Here is a 15,136-nt window from a genome sequence, read left to right as displayed (position 1 = left end):
CTTCACAGAGATTCAGTGACCTCTCAAATTAACTAAATCCAATAAACAAAGTAAGTTCTGGTCCTTACTTCACTGAGCCCGCCTGTTCCATTTGCCAACACCACAGATCAGTCGCTCCCTCTTTGAGAAACTCCACTCTTTAATCTGTTCTACATGGTCTTGGTTTTCCTTAGATTGCTGTGATTACTTTTCTGCAGACCTTTTAGCTGGGGTTTTCTCTTCCTGGATTCCTGCTTAAATGTTAGTGATTGCTTTTGACCTCTACTTCTAAGCCATGTCTCGCATATTATCAGGCCTGCTGGTACATGCCTGATGCAAGAAGGCTGCAAGTTCAAGCCAAACCTGGGCAACTTAGTGACTCATAGAGACCCTGTCTCAAAAAATAAAAAAAAGGGCTAGGGATGTGGCTCAGTGCAAAGACCCTAGGTTCAATCTCCAGTACCATTAAAAAAAATCTCTTGCTATAAAACATCTCTCACAGTATAAACCTATTTCTAATGACTGAAAAACAATTCTAATTTAATATTCCACAGTGAACTCAATCTCAATTTGCAAAACTGAATGGATCTTACTTTCACCTATAAACCCACTCTTTCTCCTCCTGTGTTCCTGATCTCATCGGCTGGCACCAAGATCATCCAGTCACTAAAGCTAGAAACCAAGATAACACATTGATTCTTGCTCTCTCCCTTTCTGCCACCAATGACATTATAAGCCTCATTAATTTTACCTGAAGACTATTTTCAAAATTATCTTTCCTGCCCCTTGTTTCTAACATTTAAAGGTGGCCACTTGGATGCAGCTCTGTCAAGACACCTCTGTCAAATGGGCATGGAAAAGACGATCCCTGAGCTAAATTAAGTTCTCCTCTAAGATTAAAAAAATAAACTTTTTTAAAGCTTGCCTATACCATTTTAAGGTCTGGACTTGATGTTTCTGGATATTTTGCTGACTAATAAAGCCAGAACTGTGGAACTGTTTGGGTGGCTATTTACTTCACAATGTATCAGTTTTCTAAATAAGGTTCCTTTTTCATAAGTAAATGACTCTCCATTATATAGCATAACTTTCAAATGTTACCACCCTAAAGTATTCGTCACTGAATTATAAAACATCTTTCCAAGCTTTGAATGGTAATGACTAATTTATTGTGCAAAATGCTTTGGAAGTTAACTTAAAGGTGTGCTTTTCTTTTGAGGAGAATATTTTGATTTCCAGTAAATCTGTCTACAACCTGTCCTTTAAAGAACTGTGTGTGGCTTCTGAATGTGGTAACTTAAATATCCTATACCTGAAGATCTTTGTTACTGGTTTATTTGTATTGAAAGTGCTCTCTGAAAATGCTTCCATATAGGATGAAAGCTTCTAGTCAATGCTGTTTGGAAGGTAATGTTTCATGTTATATTTTCATACTGTATTGTATTATACTTTTCAGTAGAAAGTCCACAATTTTAGATCCAAAGTATCTAAAATATGAATACTCTCTAGAATACATAATGTAGACTGGCTTGTTAGTAAAGGGAATATTTAAAATACTACTTTTTGGCTGGGGACTTAGCTCAGTGGCTCTGGCACCTGCCTCGAAAGTGTCAAGTCCCGAGTTCGATCCCCAGTACCAAAACAAACAAACAAACAAATAAATAAATAAAATACTACTTTTTAAGCAACTGAGAGTGGAATTGTATCAATTTAGTAGTTTAAGGGAGAATACTTTTATTTTGTGTGTTGTGAAATATCATGGGATTTATAGTAGGACTGAGGTAGATTTCTATGGGTTACACATACTAACTTATTACTGCTATGACCTCAAATGATTTACCTAAATTTTTTAGTCTATTTCCTCATTTTTATTATAAGGATGATAATGACTATTGCTCAGGGCTAATATAAATAAAATATGAAACTAGGTCTATTAAACGTGATATATGCAACAAAATAAATTCTTAATTTATGTTAGTTATTCTTCAAAGTAATAATAGGAAGATTTTTTTACTAAATTATAGCAAAAGAGAATTATGAAATACTAAGTTGTACATATACATGGGATGGGGGCAAGGTCTCACTATATAGCCCAGGCTACCCTCAATCTCATAATCCCCTGCTCCAGCCTCCCAAATGCTAGGATTACAGGACTGCACCACAACCTCTGGCTTCTATACAAGAGGTGATGGAAATGCACAGTGAATAATGTCCCTCAAAATACACCCCCACACACACTTCAAACACACTACTTTCTGAAGCAATTTTGGAAGTCCTCTTTCATGTCTTTAACAATAAGTGATCAAAAAATAGTCTGAATGCTGTTGCTAAGTGTCATCCAACAGAAAGACAAGCTCATAAAAATATTTCAGGGTGTTCTCATCCACCTTGCTCAACAGATGTGGCACCATGTGATTGCTGGCTCTTCCCCAAAGTCAAAATGACCATAAAAAGTAAACATTTTGAATCAATTTAGGGCTTTGAGGCAGCCACAACAGTGCAATTAAAGACACAAAGAGCTACTTCAGAAATTGGCAAGAACAATGGGATGAATGTGTTCAGGCAAAGAAAAGTATTTTGAGGGAGATTAATGAAAATGGGCCTTTTACGATAATAAATTTTCAAAATTTAAATGTTCACCATATTTTATAATCACAACTCGTATATAAAAGACCACAACAACTGAATAGCAAGAAAATAAATAACCTGTTTTGTTTTAATGGGCAAAGGACTTGAACAGACATTTCTTCAAAGAAGGAATGGGAATGACTAATGTATAAAAAATGCTCAATATCACTTATCATCAGATAAATGCAAATTAAAACCACAATGAGCTATTACTTCACTCCTGTTAGAATGACTATTATCAAAAGGACAAAAGATAAATACTACCAAGAAGTAAAGAAAAAGAACCACAGTGCACTACTGATGGGCATGCAAATTAATGTAGCCATTTTTTAAAAAACTATAGAAATTCCTCAAAAAAATAAAAATAAATTATCATATCCAGCAAAACTATTTCTGGATATATATCTAAAGGAAGTGAAATCAGTATGTGAAAAAGACATCTGCACTCCAATGTTCATTGCAGCATATTATACTTGGCAATTAAGATATGGAATCAACCTAATGATCCATAGATGCATAAGTGGTTAAAGAAAATGTGGTATAAGTACAAAACAATACTATATATCCTTTTAAGAGAATGAAGTCCTGTCAACTGCAACATGAATTAACCTAGAGTACATTATGTTAAGTGAAACAAGCCAGAGACAGAAAGATAAGTACTGCACAACTTCACTTATATGTGGAATGTAAAAAAAGTCAAATTCATAGAAGTAGGGAATAGATACTGGTTACTAGAGATCTTGGCACAGAGAAAGGGGAAGAGGAAAGGAATGATGTTGCTCATAAGTATAAAGTTTCAGTTAAACAGAAGTAATAACCTGTAATGATCTACAACACTGCACAAAATAGAAGTTGCTAAAAAAGTATATTTTAAATGTTCTCACCACACCAAAATGATATGTTAAGAGAGGAATATGTTAAATAGCTTGATTTAATCATTCCAAGTGTCACAACATCATATTGTACTTTAGGAACATATCAACTTTTACTTATGAATTCAAAATAAAGATGAACACAATTTTAAATATAAAAAAATGAAAGTAGGAAAATATTTAAATAGACATCACCACCAAAGAGGATACAGAGATGACAAACAAGCACATGAAGGATGTTCACCATCGTATGTCATTAGAGAACTGCACATTCAAAGAACAATGAGATATCACTACATGCCTATTATAATGGCTAACGCAGGAAAAATAAGAAAATACCAAATTCTGGAAAGAAATGGAGCCATGGGAACTCTCATTAGGTGATAGTGGGAAAGAAAACGGTATAGCCCCATGCTGAAAGACTACCTGAAATTCTTACAAAAGCTTACTATATATGTTCTAGCAATAATACTTCTAGATACTCCTAAGTATTTAGGTTGAAAACAGTCCACATAAAATCCTCAAAAATCTTTTAATTTGCTAATAATTGTAAGAAGCCAAAATATCCTTCAATTGGAGAATGGATATAGAAACTGTGCATGGCTATAAATGGAATATTATAGAGCAATAAATTATAGAGCAACAAATGAGATGTCAAGTCACAAAAAGACTCCAATTAAGGCAGTGAGACAAACTGATATCTAGAATACATGAACTCAAAAAAAATCATTCCCCCCCAATTTAAAGACCCAATCCATAAACAGGCATCTGAAATGAAAAGACACTTCTCAGATGAAGAAGCAGAAACAGCAAATAAATATACGAAAAAATGTTCAACATCACTGGTCATTCAAGAAATGCAAACTAAAACAACACTGACATTCCAGCTCATTCCAGAAAGAATGGCTATCATCAAGAAATCAAAAAGCAACAAATGCTGGCAAGGCTATGGAGAAAAAGGAACCCTTTTTGGTTGTTGGTGGGAGTGTAAATTTTTACAATCAATATAGAAATCAGTGTGAAGATTCCTCGCAACCAGAGGTTCCATTTGACCCAGCTATTCCCTTCTTGTTATCTTCCTGAAAGAATTAAAAGCATCATACCACAGCAATATATGCACACCCGTGTTTATAGTACAATTCATAATAGCTAAATCGTGAAAACAGCCCAAATGCCCATCAACAGATGAGTGGATAAAGATGAGTTGGTTTTTTTTTACACAATGGAGTAGTACTCTGCCATAAAGAAGAATAAACTTGAGACTTTTTTAAGTAAATGGATGCGCCTTGAGACCACACTTTGAGACCATACTTTTAAGGGAAATAAATCAGACATACACTTTTAAATATCGCATTGTTTCTCTGGTGTAAGAATTTGAAAGGGTAAATAAGGACCAAAATGGATGACAGATATTGGGAAATAGGAAGAAAATGTTCAAATGGTGAAGGGGAACAAGGGTGGGGGGAGGAAAGGAAGGGAAAAGGAAAAAAGAAAGAATAGAAGGGAAAAATGGAAATAAAGCTTTCATAAATAAGGAAAAAAAGGCTGAAGGGAGGGAAGTGACACAGGGAAAAAGAAGAATCAAGATATATTAGGTACAAGTACAAATTCCCTACGATGAACGTGATCATTACGTATATAAAAAGTATACCAACAAAATTTTTTTTTTTTTTTTTGGTGCTGGGATCGAACTCAGGAACTCTTGCACTTACAAGGCAGGTGGCAGCACCACTGAGCTAAATCCCCAGCCCCAAATAAAATTAATTTCTAAAAAAAGAACAGAAGGCCTAAACATAATAGTATTAAAGAAGCAATATGTCAAAATTAGAGGAGGTATGATCAATGAGAAAAAATTTAAAGAAATTCTTTCTTTACTCTAAATTTTTTTTTAATCTGAGAAACTTTATTTTTCTAATTAATTTTATTGGTACATTTTATTGGTACATTTTAGGTATACAATTCGTTTACATTTATCATTGGGTGTTTGTACCTGTACATGATATATCTTGGTTCTTATTTTTTTCCCCATTATCTGTGCATCCTTCACCCCCTCCGCCCTTACCTATTTACATAGATTTTACTTTAAATTTAATCATATGCAGGGGAAAAAATACTCCAAGAGCTAAGTTCAACCTAGAAAGCCAAATGACTGACAGGAAATCCTAAGAATCTTACTAGTGCCTTTCACTACAGAAGCAGGCAAGGCTAACATAACCATAAAACTTACATGCTTAGTTTAAAAGTGAGTTGCTCAAAACATTGCTGGAAGAAATTAAAATAATCTGAATAAATGCAAAGGCAACCTAATGTATGGACTGGAAGACTTAACACTGCTAAAAGGGTAACACTACCCAAAATAATCTAAAGGGGTTTTTTGGTTTATTTTTGGTACCAGGAATCGAACTTGGGACCTTGTGCTTGCGAGGCAGGTGGCAGAACCTCTGAGCTAAATCCCGGGCCCAATCTAAAGGTTTAATACTGATTTTTTATCAAAATCATCCCACATACACACACATCCCAAAAAGCAACCCCTTTAGAGTTCTCAGAAATGGACAAGCTTATACTGAAATCCATATAAAACCAAGGAACACCCAAATAACTAAAACAATCTTGGAAAAGAAAAAAAGTTAGAAGACTTACATTTCCCAATTTCAAAACTTCTATAAAACTAGAGTAATCAATACAGTGCCAGCATATGGACCAACAGAACATACACCAACAGAAGAGAATTAATAGACTTGAGCATCCAGAAATAAATCCATGTATCTATAACCAAGTAATCTTCAACGAGAGTGCCAAGGTTATTCAATACCAAGAGAATATCTGTTTAACAAACGGTTCTGGGACAACCAGACAGCCACATGCAAAAGAAATAGTAGACCTCCTACCTCACACTGTATCTTTAAAATTGCCTCAAATTGAATCAAAGATCTAAATATGAGTCATAAATCTCTTAGAAAAAAACAGAGGTACACCTCCATGACATTAATTTGACAATAAATTCTTAGATATGATATTTAAAACACAAAGAAAAAAATAGGTAAATTGTACTTCTTTAAAATTAAAAACTTTATAAAGTATCACAGGAAATCTACAGAATTCAATAAAACATTTGCAAATCATTTATCTGATAAAAGTTAAGTAAAGAGAATACATTAGCAACTCTTACAACTTAACAAAAAAGCAGAGAATGCAATTAAAATAGGAACATTCCAGCAAGAAAATATACAAGTGGCCAACAAGCACTCAACATCATTATTCATTAGGAAATACAAATCACAACCACAAATTTATACAACTTCACACCCTTTAGGATAATAATTTTTAAAACTGAAAAATAAAAACAACTTTGGGCAAGGTTACAGAGAAACTGGAACTCCTGTATAGTGCTAGTGGGATGGTAAAATAGTACAAATGCTCTGGAAAGCAGTAGTTCTTTGAAACACTAAACATAGAATGACCATATGACCAGCAACTCAACTCATGTTATATACCCAGAAGAATTGAAAGCAAGTATTCAAACAAATACTTGTACTATTAATCACGCTATTTATAACAACCAATTTGTAGAACAACTCAAATGTCCATCATGTGATGAATGGAGAAAGTATAGTATAGCTACATAATTATGTATTATTCAGCCATAAAAAACAATGAAATGCTGATACATAACATGTATCAGTGAGGAAAAAAAAATATATTGTGCTAAGTTTAAGTAGCCAGATCCAAAAGGATCTTATATGATTCCATGTATATGAATTATACAGAAGAGGTTAATAAATAGAAAAAGCAAACTAGAAGTCACAAGAGGGGAAGAAAAGCAGAAAAACAGGGCGTGACTTCTTAGGTACGATGCTTCTTTCTAGGATGGTAAAAATGCTTTATTCCTACTGAACTGTACACTTTTAAATGGATAATTTTACATTACATAAATTTTACCTTAGTTTTAACATATAAGCTGCTTATACATTTTAGTAGCTTGGCTACCTTGGTAGAATAACATGGCAGTGGTAAATGCAAATGTCAGAATCAGACAGCCTGGGTTCCAATCTCAATTTTGTACACATAGCTAAATGACTTATATTCTCTGTGCCTCAGTTTAGCATCCCTAAAACCAAGTTAATAAGACTACTCAGAGGATTGTAATAAGTAAATGTTAACACATTTGAAACACTTGGAATGATGCCTCACAGACACTAAATAATAAATATAAGCCAAAAATAACTATTGTGTTTATGGCAATCAAAAACAGGGAAATAGTTATATATACAGAGTGAGAATTCTAAGGCCAAAGGTTATATGAATTCAGAGATTTAAAAAACCCTATCCCAGAAGCAGATCATAAAGGCCTTAAAGTACGGATATATCATTTAGCTCTAGGTTTTTTAAAGAGCACTGAGCACAAAGCCAAATAACAGGTGACTTTCATGAGGTTGGTTAACATCTCTCACGGCATCTATGTAGTAAACAGAACATGCTATTCCAAAAAATTAAGTGATAAGAGATATAGCAACTAGAAAAAAACAAGTAAGTACTTAATAACATTAAACATAAAGCAGAACATGGCATGTAACTGAAATTCTAGAATCCCTTGAGAGAATTTGACAATTCTCATTGAATACTTCAAAAGTACTTGAAATAAGATAAGATGCAAACCACGAATGTGATGCTATCAAATATAAATAGTTGCATAAGCAGCACTGGGGACTATACAACCAAGGAACTAAATGAACCCAATTTTCTTCTGCATGCAACCGAATCTAGCTGTAAAGAGTGGCAGAGATGAGGAATAACCATCACTCCTTCCCCTCCAGTGTGTGTGCGCGCACACGCACGCACACACACACACATACACTCCTACTTTTAAAGATTATAAGTAAATCAGCTACTGAAATAGAGGCAAATGAGAAACCTCAACTTCTTACCTTCTTCTGCTTCATCCTCTTGAGGTGACAGTGGACCCCCTCCACTAGTAGGAGTAACTGGTTCCTCCTTGTCAGACTCTCGCTGTAGACTCACCACCTCATATATTGCATCTCCAGCATTGGCGTGGCCTTTTCCCTCAGACTGTGAAAGATGTAACCATATATTTTAATATTGTGCCAATTAGAAGGAAATACTAAAAGTGCTTCATTGGTTCATTAAAGAGAGCTAAAATTAAAAGTAGCATGTCATATTTATCGACACCATGTCTGAAGTTGAAAAACTTTTTTAAGTGCACTGTTTCTTCACATTATAATATAAATGTATGGTTCTTTTAGCATTGTTTTAACCAATATAAAGAAACATATTAACCACTTCAAAAGAACTCAATTTCTTTTCATCAGAAAAAACCTGAGATACCACAAGTTTTGGGAAGATAAGCAAGTGACGTTTGACGATTAGAGCTAACTCACACTCGGGTGGAAGTATCAGCTACATGCACCAATTAATTCATGGAAGTAAATAGGGTTTACCTTATAAACAGTATGCACTCTAAATGGTCAGTTTCTTGAGGAGGGAAAATAAAGGCAACTATCAATTAACCCAACTTAGCGTGCCCAACAAAACCCTAGACCAGTGATAGCAAACCTATAGCATGTGTGCCACAGCCGGGTTTTTTGATCATTGAAAGCTCTAAAAGGTTCACCATCATTGGTGAACAAATTGGCCCTGCCTCTCTCTCCAGCCTCACCTCATACCCAGAGTTTTTCACTACATTCCAGACACTTGGGCCTTGTTTCAGCTCCTTGAGACCTTCAAACTCTTTCCCAACTCAAGGCATTGAGCCATCCTTTCCTCCCTGCCAATACAGTTACTCTCCAAGTCTTTACTAACTCTCAGTACCTTGGATACTTACTTCAAATGAAACTTCTATAAAGAAGTTTCCAAATGCCTCCTTCCCAATCTAAACTAAGTTCCCTGTATTTTTTATCAAGCCCTGTTCTTTGTCATTAGTACACTTGCCATGTTATTATGTATTTCTTTTTATATTTAACTGTTTAACATCTGTCTCATTCAAAAGACAGTAAGAATCATAAGGACAAGGACTGTGTTAATTTCGATAACAGTTACGTGATACATGATATACAGTAAATGTATGTGGAATGAATGACTGGAATAATGATAAAACATATAGATTTCAGAGTCAAAAAGATCTGAATTTGAATGCAAATTTCACTACTAAGAAGATGTGCCACACTGGATAAATTACTATGTGGAGTCACAGTATTTGAACCAATAAAAATTAAAATAATATCTCCTCCAGATTAAGATTAGATGTCATAATATAGTGCCTGAAACAAATTTATTATTATGTTTTCAGCACTACATCAGGATCTAAGGGACACAAAATAAAAATGTAAGCATACAGAGAGACAAAATCTCTAAACATATCAATTAAAAGATTATTAGATTATTTTTTAAAACAAGATAAAAAACATTTAAAATATAATAATAGGGCCGGGGATTTAGGATTTAGCTCAGTGGTTTCATTCACTGCTGCGCAAGTGCAAGGACCCGAGTTCGATCCCTGGTACCAAAAAAAAAAAATATATATATATATAAACACCAGGTTAAAAGTAAAATAAGGAAACAAGATATACCATGAAAACACTAATTTAAGGAAACTCAAAGAAGAGACTGTATTAATATAAGACAATGAAGATGTACCAACCAACTAAAAAAAGTATTAGGGATGAAGGACCTTACACAATGTTAAAAGGACCAATTCAATGAGAACACCTAAGAATCCCATGTTTATGCACCTAACAAGGTCTCAAATATATGAAGCAAAAACTGACATAAATGAAAGGAGGTTGACAAATCTACATTTACCGTTCTACACATCAATATTTTTCTTGCAGTAATCAACAGAAAACATGCACAAAAATTCATCAAGGCTACTGAAGAAATGAACACCATTACCAACAGGACCTAACACTTACACACCATTCCATACCACTCCACCCAACAACAGCAACAAACACACACTTTTACAATGCATACAGAACATTCACCAAAACAAATCATTTCTTGAGCTATAAAACAAGGAAAGCTTCAAAAATTGAAATCATATTGTATTCAGTGACCACAATACAATTAAACTGGAAATCAGCAACAGAAATATATTTGAAAAATTCCCTAATACTTGTAAATAAAATAGCATACTTCTAAATAATTCATAGATAGAAAAGCCAAATTAGAAGCCCTTTGAATGGAACAAAATTGAAAATACAACCAATCAAAATTAGAGAAATACATCAGTGTACACAGATTGCTGTAAGTACTTATATTACAAAAGAAGCAACCAAAAAATAATCTCACCTTTCACCTTAAGAAACTAGGAACAGAAAAACAATACAATCCAAAAGCAAGCAGAAGGAAGGAACTTAAGGTAATAACAGACATAAAACTGGAGAAAGAGAAACTTTTAAACAAGGGAAATCAAAGGTAGCGGTTTGAAAAAAAATAAAAACCTGTAAATTAGTAAACCTCCCGCTAAACCGACAAAGAAAGAAAACATAAATTATCCATACTAGGAACAAAACTGTGTGTATCATTACAGATGCAACAAACATCAAAAGGAGTAATAAGGAAATATTCTGATAACACTAGACATCTTAATTGGCCTACTCAGATTAACTAATTCTTTAAAAACCATTAACTACTGACACTCACCTAAGAAGAAATAGACAACCTGAAAAATCCCATCTCTAGTAAACAAAACTAAATTTACAACTCAAATCTTTCTGAAAATGAGAAATTCAGACCCGATGGTTCCAACAACAAAATTTTTTAAAACACATAAAGAAGGTGCTATGGTTTGTATCTAGACATCCCCCAAAGCCTCATCAAGTCATAGATGGGGCTTTTAGGAGGTGGTTGGATCTAGGGTGTGTGGTGCTGGGATCAAGGGTGTGAGTGCTAATCACCCTAAGGGTGCTTAGCTTGGACAAGGGACAGAAAGGGGCTTGTTGCTTGTTGCTGCTTGCTTGTTGCCTTCTGCCTGCCCTGTTTTTCCATTTACTGTTTCTCCTCTCTAATGCCCCCTGCCATGCCACCTTGCCTTGGAACCAGCCCGCTATGGACTGAAACTTCTACAAACTGTGAGCCAAATAAACCTTTCCTCCTTTAACTTTGGGTGTCGAGTATTTTGTCCCAGCATAGAAAAAAGCAACTAAGACAGAATTAATAAGAAATAACATTAATGCTTTAAAATTTTTTTCAGAAAATAAGTATTTATCAACTCATTGCCCAGACATCAATTTTCCTGATATAAAAACTAAAGAAGGGATTACAAGAAAAGAAAAATCACAGACTAATATCCTTTATAAGCATAGACAAAATTCTTTAAATATTAGCAAATTTAAATATTTATACACTCAGCTAATATGTACTTAAAAATCCAATCCATACATATAAAAATTTCAAAGCAAACATAATCATATATATTATAAGTCAAATACATATATAATACAAACTCTAAATTGTGTATATATGTATAAGCAGATTTACTTAGGAAATGCAAAGCTGGTTCAATACTGGGGAAAATCAGCATAATTCATCATATGAACAGACTAAAAAAAGAAAATCTACATGATCATATCAACTGATTCAGAAAAAGCATTTAAGGAAATTCAGCATTTATTCATATTAAAAACTTATTAAACTAGGAATATAAAGAAACTTCTTATCCTGATAAATATTGTCTGTGTAAAATATACATTATATTTATGGTGAGAGACTGAGTGCTTTCCTCCTGAGGAGAATAAAAAAAGGATGTTCGTTGTCATCATTCCTAGTCAATATTCAATGGAAGTCCTGGCCATTATATAGAGGGAAGGAGGGAGGGATGGATGGAAGGGAAAAGGTAGCCAGATGTGAAATAAAATTTATTTACAAACATGGTAATTGTCTTTCTCTGGAACTTTTCCATCAAGAGTGAGTTAGAAAGTATTTTAGGCTTTACAGGCCATGTCACAACAACTGAACTCTGTAATTTTAGTGTGAAAGTAATACAACAGCAGTAGATATGTCATCAGCACTCAGTTTCCTGTACAGACAGGATCTCTACTACTTTTTCATGTAGAACCTAAGCACTATACCTAGCAATTAAGTTTAAAATACTTTTCACTAAAATTTCTTATTTCTAATAATCACATATTATTCAACTAAAAAACTGATCTGTATTTATAAAACAAATTGTCTGGTTGATAGCAGAATTCATTACATTTTAAGAACATAAACTACTCGGTGTGTTAACTTTTTTTTTTTTGGTACCAGGAATCAAACTCAGGACCTTGCACTTGCAAGGCAGGAACAGTGTCATTGAGCTAAATCCCTGGTCCCAGAAATACCTGGTATGTACTCAGTAAATAAATATAAGTTAAGTTATAAATATTCATCACACTTATACAAATAAACTCTAAAATCTTTTTCAGTTCATCAAATACAAAACAATGGATCCAGATATATTCAATCACATGGAAAAATATGTCTACATATGTAAAGTATACAGAGAAATATATAAGTATATATCTATCCATGCAGCTTCTATTGGCCTCTACATTGGTGAAGGTAAAAGAAAACCAAATCAAAATTAACCAAAAAAAAAAAATCACCTTCCACAGCTTTTATTTTCCCACAATGACCTTATTAACTTTGTTAACTTTCATCTTTCTGCACGTAAAAGAGTTACTATTATTATTCAGGTACTATTGCTTATTTACTAATTAATTATACTTTTATTTAAACAGGTTTCATTCAACAAATATCTTCAAAAAAAATTTCCCTTTTATGCTTTTTAACTCTAACAGTTGATAAAAGGCTTTATCTCCAACTGTTTGAGGCACTCAAAAGCAAAAGATTTCATGGAGAGAGCAGGAAACATTTGCTGTTTTAACATTAAACCTACAACTAGCTCACAGTCCAAATCAAGGCTTTAGGAGACCTGTAGCAGGAAAAAGGCATATGAACAAGCAGCCACTTCCACCTCCAACCAGACTCATGTCCTCCTAGAGAAGACTGAAAAGGTGGGTCCCTTTCCTAAATTGAAGGTAAATCAGAAAAGCTTCTGAGAACAGGTAAGATTATTAAAACTTTCTATCATGACCTAGAACCTATCCCTTTTTTAACAAGCAAACCTCCTTCACCCAAACTCTCTCTCTGCCTAAAAACAAAAGACAGGAAGATAGCATTTGGAGAACAGATATATCAAGAGAAGGTTTTTCCTCCCTCTTAGCACTTCATCTGCTGTACCACTTTCTCTTTGGCATTTTGACTCCTCTTGATTCATTCTAATTGTACTCCTTTCTTGTTTCTTAATTTTCTGTTTTCTGAATCCAAATTCTATGCCTAAGTCAGACACAAAAGTAAAACATTTACAAGAATACTCAGCACTCAGAAAGCAGTACACGTGTGTTACTTCTTGTTACTGATTTGTGTTGTTTGACATAACACTTTGGGACATGAGAGTGTAATCTGTGAAACAATATGCAAGTAACATTCAAGAATAATAAAGGAGGGCTGGGGATTTTGCTCAGTGACATGGCGCCTGCTTTGCAAGCACAAGGTCCTGAGTTCAATCGCCAGTACCAAAAAAAAAAAAAAAAAAAAAAAAGAATAACAAAGCAAAAGTGTCTTCCATATCCTATTAAGTTGTTACTCTGTCAATCTTTCTGAACAAATAATTACAGTGGTAGTAAGGGTCACAAACATGCAGTCCCAACAACAAACCAAGCTTGTCTGTATCTTAAGGACCCTTGCATTCGCTGTTCCTTTCAAAGTTCTTTCCCTGAATCTTCCTATATCCGTTATATTCCTTCTTGTCATTCAGACTTCAGGTAGTCAACTATCACCTCTATCCTTGTACTGCTGTGGTCGAACTCCCTCAACTCCCACCTAAACCACCATAGCATTGTGGAAACTCTTTTCATTTCATCATATGCAACCTTCTATTATAGTTACTGTTATATGTTCTTTATTAATATGAGGTAACACAGAGCTCCTTTGAAGGTAAGGATTATACTCTGACAGTATTCCTTTACTATGGACACCTACCATACCACAGATACCAAAGGTATGCCTTTGGTCTTTGAACTGACTTTATTGTAACAGCCATGGAATTATTTGTGCTGAAAATCTTTTGTAACTCACTAAATCCAATGTAATGGAATTTTAGATAAAAAAAACTTCAGTTATACTATTAGTGAGATTCTTACAATAAGAAAACTGCAGATTAGAGAGATAAAGTGACTCCTGCTGGGCCTTATTTTTTATTTTCTATTGAGAACCAGCCTCATCTGACATACTTACTCTATATACAAGTTCAAAGCATTTATTTCAGATACTAAATCTAAAATATACTCCCCAAATATAAATTGAGGTAGGTAACTCTTTTTCAAGAAATGTAAAGTTCAGTATGTCTTTTCAAGACTAATGCCCCCAATAAATAAACACAGCTTCAGCTGTTGTTGCTTCTTCCTCTTCTTCTTTTCCTCTTCCTCCTCCTCTTCCTTCTTCATTATTATTTGAAAAATCTCCATATAAGTACCAATATATTTTTTATAGAAGTTGTTCATTATGACATCACATATACTAATAAAAATTATTTTAATAATTTCAGCCTCATTTATACTATAACATATGCTTTCTAACTATCTCAGTAAATGTCAATC

The 15,136-nt window shown here is 34.0% G+C and overlaps 1 protein-coding gene across 7 annotated transcripts in view; it reads right to left on the bottom strand.

Annotated features, from left to right (window-relative positions):
- The window catches only part of Rabgap1l (RAB GTPase activating protein 1 like), a 725,139-nt gene that overhangs the window by 572,005 nt on the left and 137,998 nt on the right, over window positions 1-15,136 (bottom strand). For all 7 annotated transcript variants that reach the window (XM_087194125.1, XM_004853402.3, XM_087194130.1 and 4 more), the window contains one exon: window positions 8,405-8,546. In XM_087194125.1, coding sequence (XP_087050251.1) covers window positions 8,405-8,546 — 142 coding nt within the window. The remainder of the gene's footprint in view (window positions 1-8,404; window positions 8,547-15,136) is intronic.

This window comes from Heterocephalus glaber, unplaced genomic scaffold, assembly GCF_053883595.1.
Source record: "Heterocephalus glaber isolate CG9 unplaced genomic scaffold, H.glaber_assembly_v1.0 deba00001600, whole genome shotgun sequence".
NCBI lineage: Eukaryota > Metazoa > Chordata > Mammalia > Rodentia > Bathyergidae > Heterocephalus > Heterocephalus glaber.
The sequence above is the reverse complement of the archived record's forward strand: the minus strand, read 5'-3'. Positions and strand labels throughout refer to the sequence as shown.